Raw genomic sequence first — 13605 nt, forward strand, 5'->3', positions numbered from 1 at the left:
CGTGGTTCTTCGTACTTGCTTCTTATTTTTGCAGCAAAACACAGCAGCCTGCATTGTGTAGGGTTTTTTTTGTTGTTTTTTTTTTTTTTTTTGAGGGTAAGGGGAAATGTGGATCAGTTTTGCTCCCAACTGATTCACATTTCTCTGTTAATCATACTTTCAAAGTACTAATAGAATAACAGACTTGCATCCTTGATTTGCAGGGGCTCCGAGAGAGACCAACGAGAACAATGAAGACATTTCATCCAAGCCCAATAACTCTGTTTACAACTTAATGAACCTTGCGCTGCCCAGGAAACGGATTCCAAAGGTAGGGGCAAGCAATGGCTTGACTCTGCAGGCATGACTCTACAGTCTGGGCTAGAAAGAAATCAGTCCCAGCCTCACTTTTCACGCCTTCATACCATTCTGTGTATTTTTCTTATGACCATCTGGTGCTGTTGCTCTCAGTTCCACAAAAGTGCCTTCCACAAAATAACCCATCCTAAGACATTCGCGAACTTCATTTTTAACAGCAAATAATCTGGCTGTTATGTAAAGATGAAATCTTCTATCGGTGTCTGCTTATATTTGAAAGAAAAAGTTATTATTATAGATTTCTTTCTTTCAAAAGGATGACAAAAGGGTCGAAGACAACGACTTGAACAAGAAGAGAAGAAAAGGCATCAGCTACCTGGAAGAGGTGTTTTTTTTTTTTTTTTTTTTTTATTATCATTATTATTTTTTATAATATAATCAATACAATACAATACAATACAAAGTCTTGCGTTTTACATGCATATGTACCGTGCATTGGCTCTCATCATGTGTGATGTCCATTTCTCTTGTAGCTGTCCAAACAGAGTACTTCGACTGCAGTGGAGGAGGGTGAGCAAAAGGAGAATAAAGTGCGCTCCATGGCAACTCAGCTTCAGGCAAAGTTTGAGGAGAACGCACCTAGCTGTGTCCTGCGTCGACAGGTAACACTTCCTGAGTCGGTGCTCATCCTTTTTATTATTCCAGGGTTTATTGAGTAGAAAAGTCCTTTCTGAACATACCGGCTTGACTGAATGACCAGCTTTGGAAATGTTCTTTAAAAAAAAAACACACACACAGCCAGTTCTCTGAAGGTTTCTGCCAAGATGGTTGAATGTATAAAGGATAAAGAGCAGTCATTTATTGCTAAATAAACCATATAATCTAACCCTGAGGTGAAGCGGAGTATTGTTCTGGAGAGGTTTCTTTTGAAGACATGATTGGCTGGCTCTACATTCTCCTACATGTCAAAGAAGTTATTCATTTGATGGAGAGTATTGGTTTTAAATGATTTGCGTTAACATGCACAAGCTAATAAATGTATCTTTCCGAGCTACAAAGCAACACGGCCCACCACGAGTCAGTGAATTGAACCCGAATGAATTGAAAGGTGGCCCATTCCACAACATTAAATGTAATTATGAACGGATAAAAAGTATGACACGTTGTTCTTTCATAAATAGAAAATCATAATCCCTGGCAAGTGGATGTGGTGTAAGAGGACTGAAACACCTCAGGACATGTTGTCCTTGATTATTTCTGAATAACAGCACTCCCCCAAGTGTTTTCTTCCTTACTTGACAGATTTCTGAATGTCCACAGAACCATATTCGTTAGTACTAGAGGTATAATGAGAAGGTACTCTCTTTTAGATGGCTTTCGAAGATCTCATTATCCGTATATCATGGTCAGATTGGTATTAGAAAGCCTGTTGCGGCTCTTGGTGTCCCAATGACATTAATTTCTAATTCCAAGACACTTTACACTGGTGAAATGAAACTTTTTTTCCAGACTTGTGCACATATAGTAGCGATACTCTGAGGTAACGAAAGAGAGGACAGGATCTGCCTCTTAGCTGTGGCTATAATCCTAGTTGAATACCTCTCTTTGTGTAATGAGACATGGTGGGCTATATCTCACTACACAAAGAATCCAGCAGCAGTTTTCTCATTTTCTCCTGTCTGAAGATCAGTGGAGGTCCAAATTTATTGCTGAGCAAACGAATGCAGCTTAAGTCATATTTGGTCTCAAATGCATGGATTCCACTAGGGCTGCAACTAATGATTATTTTCAAAATCGATTGGTTGGCCAATTATTTTTTCGATAAATCGGATGGGGCGGGGCAAACTTTGAGTGCCTTATTTTTTATTTTTTATAAATACAAATATAAATTCAGACTAAAACTTTACACAACTGTTTGTCCAAAACAGAAAAAAAATCCAACACACACAAGAATATATTATTGATTGATAGAATTATTTTTTTATGGATGCACAAAAAGCACTGAATTAAACTCCAGTCCTAAATTAATAATAAAAACTCCCTCCCTCCCTCCCTTCACTGCACCTTGTGGTTTCTGTTACTTGCTGCCTTTAGACACATTTTACTTTTGATCATAGTGTTCTAAATAGCCATTGCAGATCTTACCTGCGCTACACTGAGCATCAGCACATCTGCACCGCGCGCGATCAGCAACGCGGTCTCGTTAATAACACATCACTTCCGTTATAATAAACGACAGAATTTACACTGCAAGCGTGCAAATACAACATATAATGACAATAAACTGGAATGAAATTAAACCTTTTAAGCAACTCGCGACCGCATCACTGTCATGCTTCCGTGCTGCAGAAACTCTGCTTTATAAAGTTTCTAAATCTTCTCGCAGTGTTTAATATAAAATGCCCCCTGCCTTAGAGGACTGAGAGGTAACACACTTTCTTCCTCAGTCATGTGACGATTTCGCCTCTGTCTGATGCGGACTGAGGTCATGTTGGGAATAAAAGATAACGCTGACAGAAACAGTAAACTGAAGAAAGCCAGTGTCTGTGACTCTGAGGCTAAAGCTAGCGGTGTCGTGTTACGTGCGTGTGACATCAAGCACCGTCCACTGGGAAGTAGCTTATACTTCCGGTTAGTAAAAACCCGCTAGTGTTATATTTGAGATATTACCTTTCTAAAATCCACACACTAGATGGTAGAGTACTCCATCCACAGTGTGTGTCATTTGGGACACAACTTTAGTATTTACTCTCCGAAGCGTGTTTTCAGAACCGAAGTAACGTAATGAGTAAATTTCCACCCTGCTGCGCGCAGACCAACTAATCAATAATGAGATTAGTTGACGAGGATTTTCATAATTGATTATTTGTTTCAGCTCTAGGTTCCACATATGCGAAAGGTGAAGGGTTAATTACTGACTAATTATTTTGTCCGTGCATAAACATGGTCCATTTTAAGACTTATGATTGTATCTTGTAAATAATTGATTTGGGCTTAGATGTGTTCTATTTTAGATAAATAAATAGACTGGCAATACTAATATTGTTGCTTCTAAAAGGTTAATTGAACAGTTGCAATGAAATTCTATGGTTATAGTCGTGAGGTTATCTATAAGCTAGTGTGCTCCAAAACAATGACCAAATTCGCATTTAGAAGATGTATGCATTCAAAATTTACGTTCTCTCTCTCTACCACCGATACGGATCAACAGTTGACACCATTCTGCACTTGATGACCACATTGTGCACTTCAGCTTCTCCTCAGATTTTTCAGTTCAATCAAATGCCCGTGAGTCTGAAGTGTCCGCCCCAACATTATAAAAATATGTGCTCCAAACTGTCAAGTACGGCTTAGCCCATGCTGTGAGGTAAGCTAAACACTATTGGCTATTTAAAAAGAGGGAGGAGCCACTCCTGAGGAGGAATGCCCCTCCCTGATTTCCTGTTTTAGTGGAAATTACGTCAACACATTGAATAACGCTGTGCGTTTCAAGGCACTTCACGGGGAGTTTAAATTGTTTTGTGAGATTTTGCAGTATATTATATAGTTGTTTTGCAAAATAAGGTTGCAGTGCAGTTCGTATTTCAATCCAGCCACACAGTATTTTTACTGATATCTGATGCCCTGACAAAAATGGGTTATAGGCTTTTATTTCTCCTTATCTCGATTGTAATTTCCATATCACCTTTTCTTCATCTTTCCTCTCTGCTCTGCTCGGTCTTTGCAAATCAGTCGGAGTCCGATTCGTGTTGTGAAAAGCCTGTTTCTCTGGACATGACTGAAAACCCTCGCTTTGCTAAACCCAAGCTCCAGTCCTCACACCCTCCTTCTTCTCCCAAACCAAAGTGGCAGGTAGGCTCAAACTAGGCTTGTTCGCATAAGCATGCTGTCTCCATCAGTTCGCTAAATGTGTATCGTGCTTCTAGGACAAGAAAGATATGGCCATGTGTGAATTTGAAATCAGTTCTTTCAGTTCCACAGTCCTTCATGTCTGAATGTTACTCTGTATGCCTGCTTCCAGCCGTCCCCTTACTTGAGACTCCTCGAGTCTCAAATGCAGCCTGGTCACAAACATGGACACCTGGAAAACCAACACATGCAAGTTCAGTCAGTTTACCACAACCGGGTTGACCAGTCAGGTTTTCAGACACCAGAAGCCCAGTTCAATTGTCAAACAACAGAACCCTGGTCTCGCCATCAAGTCCAGGCTAGTTACCCAACCCCTGACCCTCAATCCAGTCTTCAATGCCTTTCGGTCTCAGCTACCCAGCTGTTGACGCTGAAGCATGTCCTCAAACCCCAAGAGCAACCCTCAATCACCTCCAAGCCCTCAGAAACCCTCCTGTTCTCCACACCTGCTTTGGGAGGGATGCTGCAACGACTAAAGATTCTGGAGGACAAGACCACTCAGGTGAATGCTGCTACCGAGCAAAAAGTAGACTCTATTCGCTTCCCAATGCTTCATGGGTCTTTAAAGTCATTGTGGGCGAGTTTTTGCATGCTTCCGAGATAAAGGCAGTACCCATTCAGAAGGGCAGGTACCTTCTGTGCTAAACTCTGCACACTAAATTTGAAGAAAGCATTTGGAAAATCCAGGCATTCTGTTCACCATTTTATCAGTATGCTTACAAATGTCAATAAGCTTTTCTCATAACTGGCAAAGGATGCACTAATCTCACGTTCTCATTTCTTATACAATACCAGTATCAGCTCTCAGGGGTTAGACGAAGACCTCGTACCCGATAATGATACGATACTGAGGTCCTCTTAGTAATTCCTGCTAAACTCTGTTTAATATGAAACAAAACGGCTTTAAGACCACTTGTGTACTTTGTTTATGTTGAAGATCTTCACTGTCAGTCGATTTCACAGGATAAAATACACGAGTGGCTCAGGTAGGAAGATATGTCAAATCTGTTCCGACGCCAAGCCAGAGTTTCAGACCAGTATCGCTCCTAAAGATGTTAACTGGCTAACAATAATATTTGTGTTCATAGATTTCCAGAAGTCATTCCGTGGTTATAATGAACTAGCTAACATTTAGCTAAACTAATATGGAAGCTAAAGAAAGCACACGAGAACTTTTTTTAGTTCAGCCGCTAAGCTTCTGGCTAGTTTGCGCCTCTGCAGAGGTGCTGCAGGTGAAGAAAAAGTGCTTTGCTTTCTTTTTTCCTCCTCTGAATGCTCTTCCTGTTTGCCTCGCTGCAGAAGAAAGTACAGACTCAAAGCGCACGAGAGTTCAGCAGAAAGAGTATAAGGGAGAGAGCAGAGCAGCTGAGCTTCCTCTTCTCTGGCACACCGTCTCAGGTGATTGAGAGAGACACGCCACATTGCTGCATCCTCAGTTTGGAATGTTGTGGTACAATCCTGCCTGCCCTACTGCACCCCTAATTAAAGAGTGAGGTGGTACGGTCCTGCTTATCGCTTGTCAGACTGATAGATGAGCTTATGACTCTCCAGGGATGACTAACACAGTCACTGTTTTCTGCTGTTTCTCAGTTGCTGTGCGTGAGTCATAACTCCAGCCTTGTGAATTTCTCCATTTGTTGTTGCATGTTGTTTTTTTTTTTTTTTTATCCTGATGCATTAGTTTACTGATTCACATGGTTTTTTAAACACTGATAACCAAGGATTTGCTGAGTGGTGTTGGTATAAAGCAAATATATTTTTCTAACTTCAACGCTAACTAAATTTCACCACAATTCCCAAAGAGTGTGTGTGTGTGTGTGTGTGTGTGGGGGTGGGGGGGGGTTTCTCCTGGCAGAGATCACTGTAGTCCAGTTTCAGCATGGCTGCTCCATCACAGCACACATCACCTACAGTGTCACATTCTCTCTCTCTCTCGCTCTCTCTCGCTCTCCCAGTTTTTTTCCCCTTTGATTTAGACTTATGTAATTTTAAGCATCACTGAGGCAGAAAGGCATGTGACGGTGTTTCCTTTCCATCACAACTAACTAAGTGTTTTAATATGCCTGTCTATTTTCCTTTCTCTTGTTTTTTTCCCTTTTATTTGTATTTTGTTTTCTTTTACACTTTCTTGCTTTATTTTCTATTGTCTTTTAGATTTTCTTTCTTTCTTTTTCCTTTTCCGTATTTGTATTTTGCTTTTCTCTTTTTCTTTTTTTTCTTTCTCTTTCCTTCTATTGTTCCTTTTCTTCTATTTTCTATTCTTTTATCGTCTTTATTTTATGTTTTTAATTACAATGTTTTGATTGACATTTTCACCTGATCTTTCGTTCTGCCTGGTTTTCTTTTTGTATTTTGTCCTTTCTCTTTTCCTTTACTTTTTATACACTTAAAATTTTGCTTCCTTTTTTAATTTTTTTATTTTTTTTTTTTTGGTTGCTTTTTCTCTACTGTTCTTCTCTAATAGATGATTGGGCCATCTGCAGCTCCTGCTTCTCCTCCTCCTAAACCTATTTCATGTCCGTCTCTCCCCAAGCCCTCTGCTCTTTCCTGTCTGCTGTGTCCTGTCCCTGAAGCTCAGCCTCAGCCCAAGCAGGTAACACCATCAGCCTCCAGTCTCAGTCTCCTCACTCTCGTGCGTGCGTTGCATTTTCCCTTTAACTCAATTTCTGATTAAATCGCATACAGTATGCAGCTCTTGCAGGGTGTGTTTGCTGTAAGGCCAGGCTCTTATAGAGGAATAAATATTGTATTGAATTGGGTGTGGAAGAGATCAGTGTGCTGCTAACATCCTCCCCGACCACATCTACTCAACACATGTCAGCTCATGTTCATGTTTGGTTCTCCTAAACACAGAGCCCACAAGACTCTGTGGTTTCTTTGTCATGGGTTTTTATTTTTTATTTTTTATTTATTTTTTTTTTTTTTGGGGGGGGGGGGGGGGGGGTAGTGTGGGTGGAAATTAGGTAAAATAAACAAAATGATTAATGCTCTATAGTATCAGTTGTCTCGTGTGCTTGTGTGTTGATTGTAGTGTAACGGACATTCTGAGTCCGAGCAGATGACTCACGATCACCACGTGCAAAAAAGTCGATCCGAGATAAAGCGTGTACAATGCCTCGATCCTTCCAAACAGGTATTTTACTTTTAATTCGAGATTTGGCATGTTTGGTTGGAATTGCATTTTTCAAACACAAATGCTCATCTTGCATGTTAGAGGTGTGGTGATTTAAACGACAAGGCAGCATGGCCACCAGAACATCTTCAATGCACCTCGTCATTGATTTGCACAAGTCTCTGGAGCTTTACTGGAGCGATGAACACCTTTCCCCTCGTTTGGTGTCGTATCAAGAGCGCTGTCTAACACCTCACTCTAAAATCTCCCATAGGTGTTCATTTGGGATGAAATCTAGTGAGTGTTAAGTCCAGAGCATCACCTGATGATAATTTTATATCATTTTCATCTTCATCAAATCATTCAGAGAGCCCATGTGCCCTAGGGACGGAGTCACCCCAGAAGAGACCACGCCCATCAGGATAGAAATATTTCCTCGTAGGATAAAGAAGAACCGCAGGATTGATTTGCAATGATGCTTCAGTTTAAAGAGATGAATGTAGCCATACCAGATTAGGAAAAAATAAATAAATGCCCCTCTAAAGCATAACGGCACCATTGTTTTTGTTTTTTCCCTTTAATTTGTCACATGTTTGTATATTAAGGCCTAACTGATGGTATAATCATTTTAAGGAGATTAAATTTCTGGCTTTAGTGATAGAAACTCACATTAACAGCAGAAGCAGCCACTTAATGCAAAAGATTACATACCCTTAATCAGTTTCCCTCAGGGATCAATAACGTACTCTAACCATCTATTAAGACAAAATGAAGTCAAAGAAATGTTATTTATAACAAGTAAAAATGTTGCAGACACCAAATATTTCCTGGCACTGAAAGAAAATAAAGTTCTGTTTCTGAAATAAAACCCCAATTTAAGCTTCAGTTTAGAAATTAATTCATCAATATGAAGCTTAAAAGGTAACTGACTATCAAATAAAACACCCAAACACTTATAAGTAGCAACACACATTTATTCATTTTTCCCCCTGGAAGGATGTAATGTCAGGAAGATTCCTAGCTAGAGCTTTGTAGTTTGAAAATATCATTCACTTAGTTTTGTCCGTATTTAAAACCAGTTAATCAGTTTAAACGCCGATTGCAAAAGTGGTGAAGAATGGTGCGAGAAACAAAAACGTCCTGTGAGTGACACTTCTGTGGGCGGAAACAGCTTGTTAAGTAAGGTCAGAGGAAAATGGCCTGGTTGGTTCGAGCTGCCAGGAAGGGTATTGTAATTCAATCAAACCTTGAGTTGGATGAGCTACAGCAGCAGAAGACCACATCAGGTTCTGTTCCTGTCAGCCAAGAACAGGAATCCGAGGCTACAGTACGCCCAATCTGGACAGTTGAAGACTGGAAAAAGTCCTCAGCTGTCCGATTCGGGTGAGACTGTCCTCATGATCGCCTCAGGTTCCTCTTCTTGGCTGACAGGAGTGGAAACTGACATGGTCTTCTGATGATGTAGTTCATCCACCTCAACTTTTGATGTGTTGTGTGTTCTGAGATGCTTTTCTGCTCGACATGTTTATAAAGAGTGCTTATTTCAGTTACTGTATACTTCCTGTCTTCTCAATCCAGCCTGGCCATTCTCCTCTGATCTCGCTCAACACTAAGTTGTTAGTCTGCATATCCTCCACGCAAAACATGGTTTGGGGGTTTTTTGTTTGTTTGTTTGATTTTGTTTTTTGGGTTTTTTTTCTGCTTGCTTGTTTTTGTTTGTTTGTTTTTTGCACCATTCTCTAATAGTTTCTGAAATACTCAAACTAGCCTCTGATACCAGCAACCATGCCACAGTTAGACACAGAAATCATATTTTACCCCATTCTGATGTTTGACGTGAACATTAACTGAAGTTCTGCTGCCACATGACTGAGTGATTAGGTAACTGCATGAATGTGCAGGTGTAATAAAGTGGACCGTGAGTGTACGTTGTAAAATCTAGGTTATATTTTCCTCTTATTTCCATTCAGAAACCATAAGGAATGCAAACAGACCCTCAATTGAACAACATACACCAGGTTTTTTTTTATAAAGAGTAAATTTAAAGTTCACTGTCTGGTGTCCACCCTGTTGTTAAGAGCCACCCAAGAGCATAATTACACCTTATAATGAGCTGTTTTAAGTTGAACTTTTCAAATGAACATCACATTTTGAATGTCCTTTTTGCCGTTGAACATTTAAAGAAATGTTTATATCCGCAAATTCAGGCTGGTGTATTAATATAATCAACCTGATGTTGTGGATGCTGATAAGCACGTACAGCCATAATATTAGATTATCAGACTTTTTAATCAGACGGTTGGTATATCAGTCGAGCCCTAACTTTGAATGTTTTTGTTCTTTTTGGCATTTCTTAATTATCATTGTTAGCTGACCTCATCGTACACACTGTTCCAAGGCTCACTCTGGACTCACTCACTCAACTCCAGATGTTTTTACAGACGCACCACTCCTATTCGGTGTGGACAGTTTAGGACACTTTACGACAGTGAAGAGTTTACTCAAATTTTATTTATTTATTTATTTATATTTTTTTTGCTGCATGAGCTGAGCTGTTTTTTCTTGGGGGGGGGTTGTTGAGAACCAGCAACAGTGATTGAAATTGTACTCTAATGACGTTTGATTGCTTTGTAGAGGTTTGTGCATTGGGTTTTTGGGTTTTTTTTAAAAGTGTACTTTAATCCCTGTCTTTTGCTCTTGTGTCTTTTATATTTGATTCTCATGACTTTCACTTCCTGTCCAACTGTCTTCCTTCTTCATTCCATTTTTTTTCCCCCATCTGTGATGGATTAGAGGACAGTGGGAAAGGTTTCCTCTGTGATTGGTGTTAAAGCTGCCACTCTGGCCATCCTTTACGAAACCGATCACAGACCCGACAAGCCTTACACCCTCTCACTGGTAAGCAGGACAACACTTGGGGCAAAACACAAGGTTTCCTTTTCTTGGCCCTTATCCCTGGTATTATTATAACGTGATATCTATGATGGATTATTTGTTTAAAAAAAAAAAAAACTCAAACAATTCTTACAAAGGAAGGATCCATAGCTGATTACTTGGAGCAGTGTCATGAGTTTCTTTGTTTAGTCACTTGTTTAACCACAGTCGTATTATCAATTTCTTTCTGTGAGAACAGGCAGTGCTCATGAGATAAGATGAAACTACTACTTCCATGGATGTTGTGTTTTTCTCACTGAAAGGGAGGCTTTCGAATTGAACTTTTTATTCATTTTTTCGTTTACAGACCGAGGCCAGGAGATGCCAGGATTCTGGTTCGGTAAATGTACTGAAATAACTGGCTGAATTTCATAACTGCTTTTGTGTCCTTCACCGTTTAATCAGCACACCGATTAACCCTCATGTGCCATAATCCGGTTTATATAACGTATTTTGTTTTTGGTCTAGAGGAAAGTTTTCGTGTAAGCATTCACCTGCTTGAGCTTTTCCACATTTTGTAGTGTTAAAACCTGGAACTGAAATGGACTTAAGCGGGATTATGTGTCATGAGTCTACAAAAAAAGAATATTTCTGCAAGGCATGGTAACCGGCATCTCTGCACAGTTCACTCACTAGGAAGGAAACCAAGTCAGGGAGATTATTTTTGATGAAAATACACCATTATAGAGAAACTTACCAAGTCAGAACTAACCACAAAGTTAGGTCACAAGCCTGGAAATCTTTTTCCTACAAAACGTCATTACACAAAATGGTCACAGATACATGGTCGTTAGACGCTGTTTTATGAATGCGATAAGGAAAATACAGTACCTAAATAAAACCAGTGGTTCGTGCGTGGGTCGGAAAAGGATTTCGTTTAGAGTAACAGATTTCCAGACATGGAAATCGTTTCAGATTCTGGAAATAGATTTTCTGCTGATTTAAAGCTCCATACACTAAGCTTTGAAATCTGTTGCTTCGAGATGTGTTGTAATTTTCTTGATTTTTCAAAGCATACAGAATAGCAGGAAAATAAGCTAGAATGTCTGAAAGGTTTATTAAACCAGTCTAGAAAAAGACCCCTCTTGTTTTTGCCTGGAGGGTTCATCCTAGGAAAAAAGAGTGTTCGTTAAAAAGAAAAAGAAAAATAATTGGTACAATTTTCTTAAACACTATTCATGGCATCACCAGTGAATTATGCTGAAATTGTTTATTTAAAAAAAAAAAAAAAAAAAGTGTCTGACTTTCTCCTTTTAAATAGATGGTCGTGTTACCAAAATCTTTAAGAATAATTGGTAGTTGTAATTCTTCTAAGTTTGGCCTAATGTGAAATCACTTCCTGCTTGGTCTGTAATGTCTCGCTCCATTTCATAGTGTACTGGATAATACTGACCCACTGTTTTGTGCTGTACACAACCTGTGTCTCGTTTGACTGACCTCTGAACTGAATCAGTTTGGTTTGCTAGTGTGAAATATTAACAACACTGCCATTTCTTGAGTAATCCACAATCGCTTTTTGACCTCGCTCTTCTTCACGCGTGTTAATGTTTCAGGTTAACCTGCGGAAGGAGTTTGCTCCCGGGATGGGCGGCAGTGACACCTGCCACTTCTGTAAGAAGCGTGTGTATGTTATGGAGCGACTAAGCGCAGAGGGCTACTTCTTCCACCGAGAGTGTTTCCGCTGTGATGTCTGCAGCGCCACCCTGAGGCTGGGAGGACACGTGTTTGACCAAGGTATAACTCGTATACTACTTCTACAGGTCTGTTGTTTATCAATATAGCCATGTGGGGGAGTGCTCACAATAGGCAACAAATAGTACAGGAGCAGAAGTAGATTATTTCCTGGAGACAGTCTCACCTTCTTCCTTCCTTCATCCCACACTAGACTCCTACCTGCTCCAGATGTGTTTCTTATTCTGTACTGTAACCATCACTGAAGTTATACTATTAAAGAGAGTTATACCACAGTGCTGTTGAGTTCTGATTGGTCAGAGGGTATTGATTTGAGCGTCTATAACAGTAGTTCTGTTAATGCGCTTGTTCTAATACATTAGCATTTCTATAGTAGCAATTAACAAGGTTTTTTTTTTGATTTGTTTGTTTGTTTTTTCAATCCATTTATGTAGAGCAGGGGTGTCCAATCTTATCCGAAAAACGTGCAGGTTTTCATTCCAAAAAAGCAGAAGCCACACCGGAGTCTATTGAAAGCCAAGATCAACTGATTAAACAGGTGGAATCGGGTGTGGCTTCTGCTTCGTTGGAATGAAAACCTGCACCCACACCGGCCCCTTGCGGATAAGACTGGACACCCCTGATGTAGAGCATACTCCATACAAGTTCCTGTTTAATTGTTGACGTATTCTATGAAACAATATTTATGTAGCATTTAGTATGGAAGGAGTCTCCAGGACCGGCACTTTTGTAACAGTCTGTATCTTTAAGTTTTCCGACATGGAAACCTCTTCAGGACGGAGATGTAATGTGACAAGCTGTGTACAGTATCTGTGTCTTTTTAAACATAAAAAGAGAGAGAGGCTACTGAGGGAACAGTTGTTTTTTAGCAGCTAAAACGTAAACGACGTTAGTGTAAACGGGAAGAAAGTATATTGCATCGTTGTTTAACGAAAAAAAAAAGAAAAAAATCGCCGTGGTGTAAAAGGAAAAGGCTACAAGACATGCTGTTCTAGAAAAACAATCAACTTTGGGGTGGCAAGAGTAACTCCACGTTGCACCAGACAGCATTACACGACCCCACAGTGGATTATTTTCCTCTAAAGCACATTATTCCTTACTCTAATACGTACTGGGTCTTAATTTCAGCTCCTCCTTGTCCTTGTATGATTCACTGTGATTGCGCTTACTATTGGCTGTAGGTTATATGTTTATATCTTTTATATGCAAGTTTCAGTATTTTGTCCTTTTGTTTTCTGATTAAACCGTTTGCATTTTGCAGGCACTTTTTACTGCAAGCTGCACTTTTCCCAGCGCAGATCCAGCCACAGGCTTCGAAAGCCAGAGGTAATTTTTATCCCCTCAGAACTAGCTGTGAGCAATGCAGTTCAAGTGATGGTTATTTTGGACACTCTTCCCCCGTGTGTACGTGTCCCAGGTCCACAGAGGCGACGTGTCCGTGCCCGATGATGGCGATGGGTACTCCGCCAGCGGGAGCCTCCACAGCCAGCCTTCAGGTACCCTGAGTTCCCTGTTTAGGAAAAGTCTGCACGTGAGCCGGCTGTCCGGCTGGATGCATGGCGTGGCCTGGGCTTTATGGTTACACCTCAGAGAGCGGCAGGACGACTATGCCTTCTTTTCTGAACTTCTAGGCCTTGGCATCCCTCTGCTGTTTATGCTAT

At 40.2% G+C, this 13605-nt stretch overlaps 1 protein-coding gene across 9 annotated transcripts in view; it reads left to right on the plus strand.

Moving 5' to 3' along the window:
* mical2b (microtubule associated monooxygenase, calponin and LIM domain containing 2b) overlaps positions 1-13605 on the plus strand; it is a 66079-nt gene that overhangs the window by 31819 nt on the left and 20655 nt on the right. For 5 of the 9 annotated variants that reach the window (XM_017474781.3, XM_017474782.3, XM_017474783.3 and 2 more), the window contains exons 14-26: positions 204-310; positions 614-682; positions 831-959; positions 4030-4149; positions 4319-4708; positions 5506-5604; positions 6671-6799; positions 7238-7339; positions 10112-10216; positions 10560-10592; positions 11806-11986; positions 13206-13270; positions 13362-13440. In XM_017474781.3, coding sequence (XP_017330270.2) covers positions 204-310; positions 614-682; positions 831-959; positions 4030-4149; positions 4319-4708; positions 5506-5604; positions 6671-6799; positions 7238-7339; positions 10112-10216; positions 10560-10592; positions 11806-11986; positions 13206-13270; positions 13362-13440 — 1608 coding nt within the window. The remainder of the gene's footprint in view (positions 1-203; positions 311-613; positions 683-830; positions 960-4029; positions 4150-4318; positions 4709-5505; positions 5605-6670; positions 6800-7237; positions 7340-10111; positions 10217-10559; positions 10593-11805; positions 11987-13205; positions 13271-13361; positions 13441-13605) is intronic. The other 4 variants (XM_017474784.3, XM_047157272.2, XM_017474785.3 and 1 more) reach the window with 4 other exon arrangements.

The sequence above is a fragment of the Ictalurus punctatus genome, chromosome 8, assembly GCF_001660625.3.
Source record: "Ictalurus punctatus breed USDA103 chromosome 8, Coco_2.0, whole genome shotgun sequence".
NCBI classification, from domain to species: domain Eukaryota; kingdom Metazoa; phylum Chordata; class Actinopteri; order Siluriformes; family Ictaluridae; genus Ictalurus; species Ictalurus punctatus.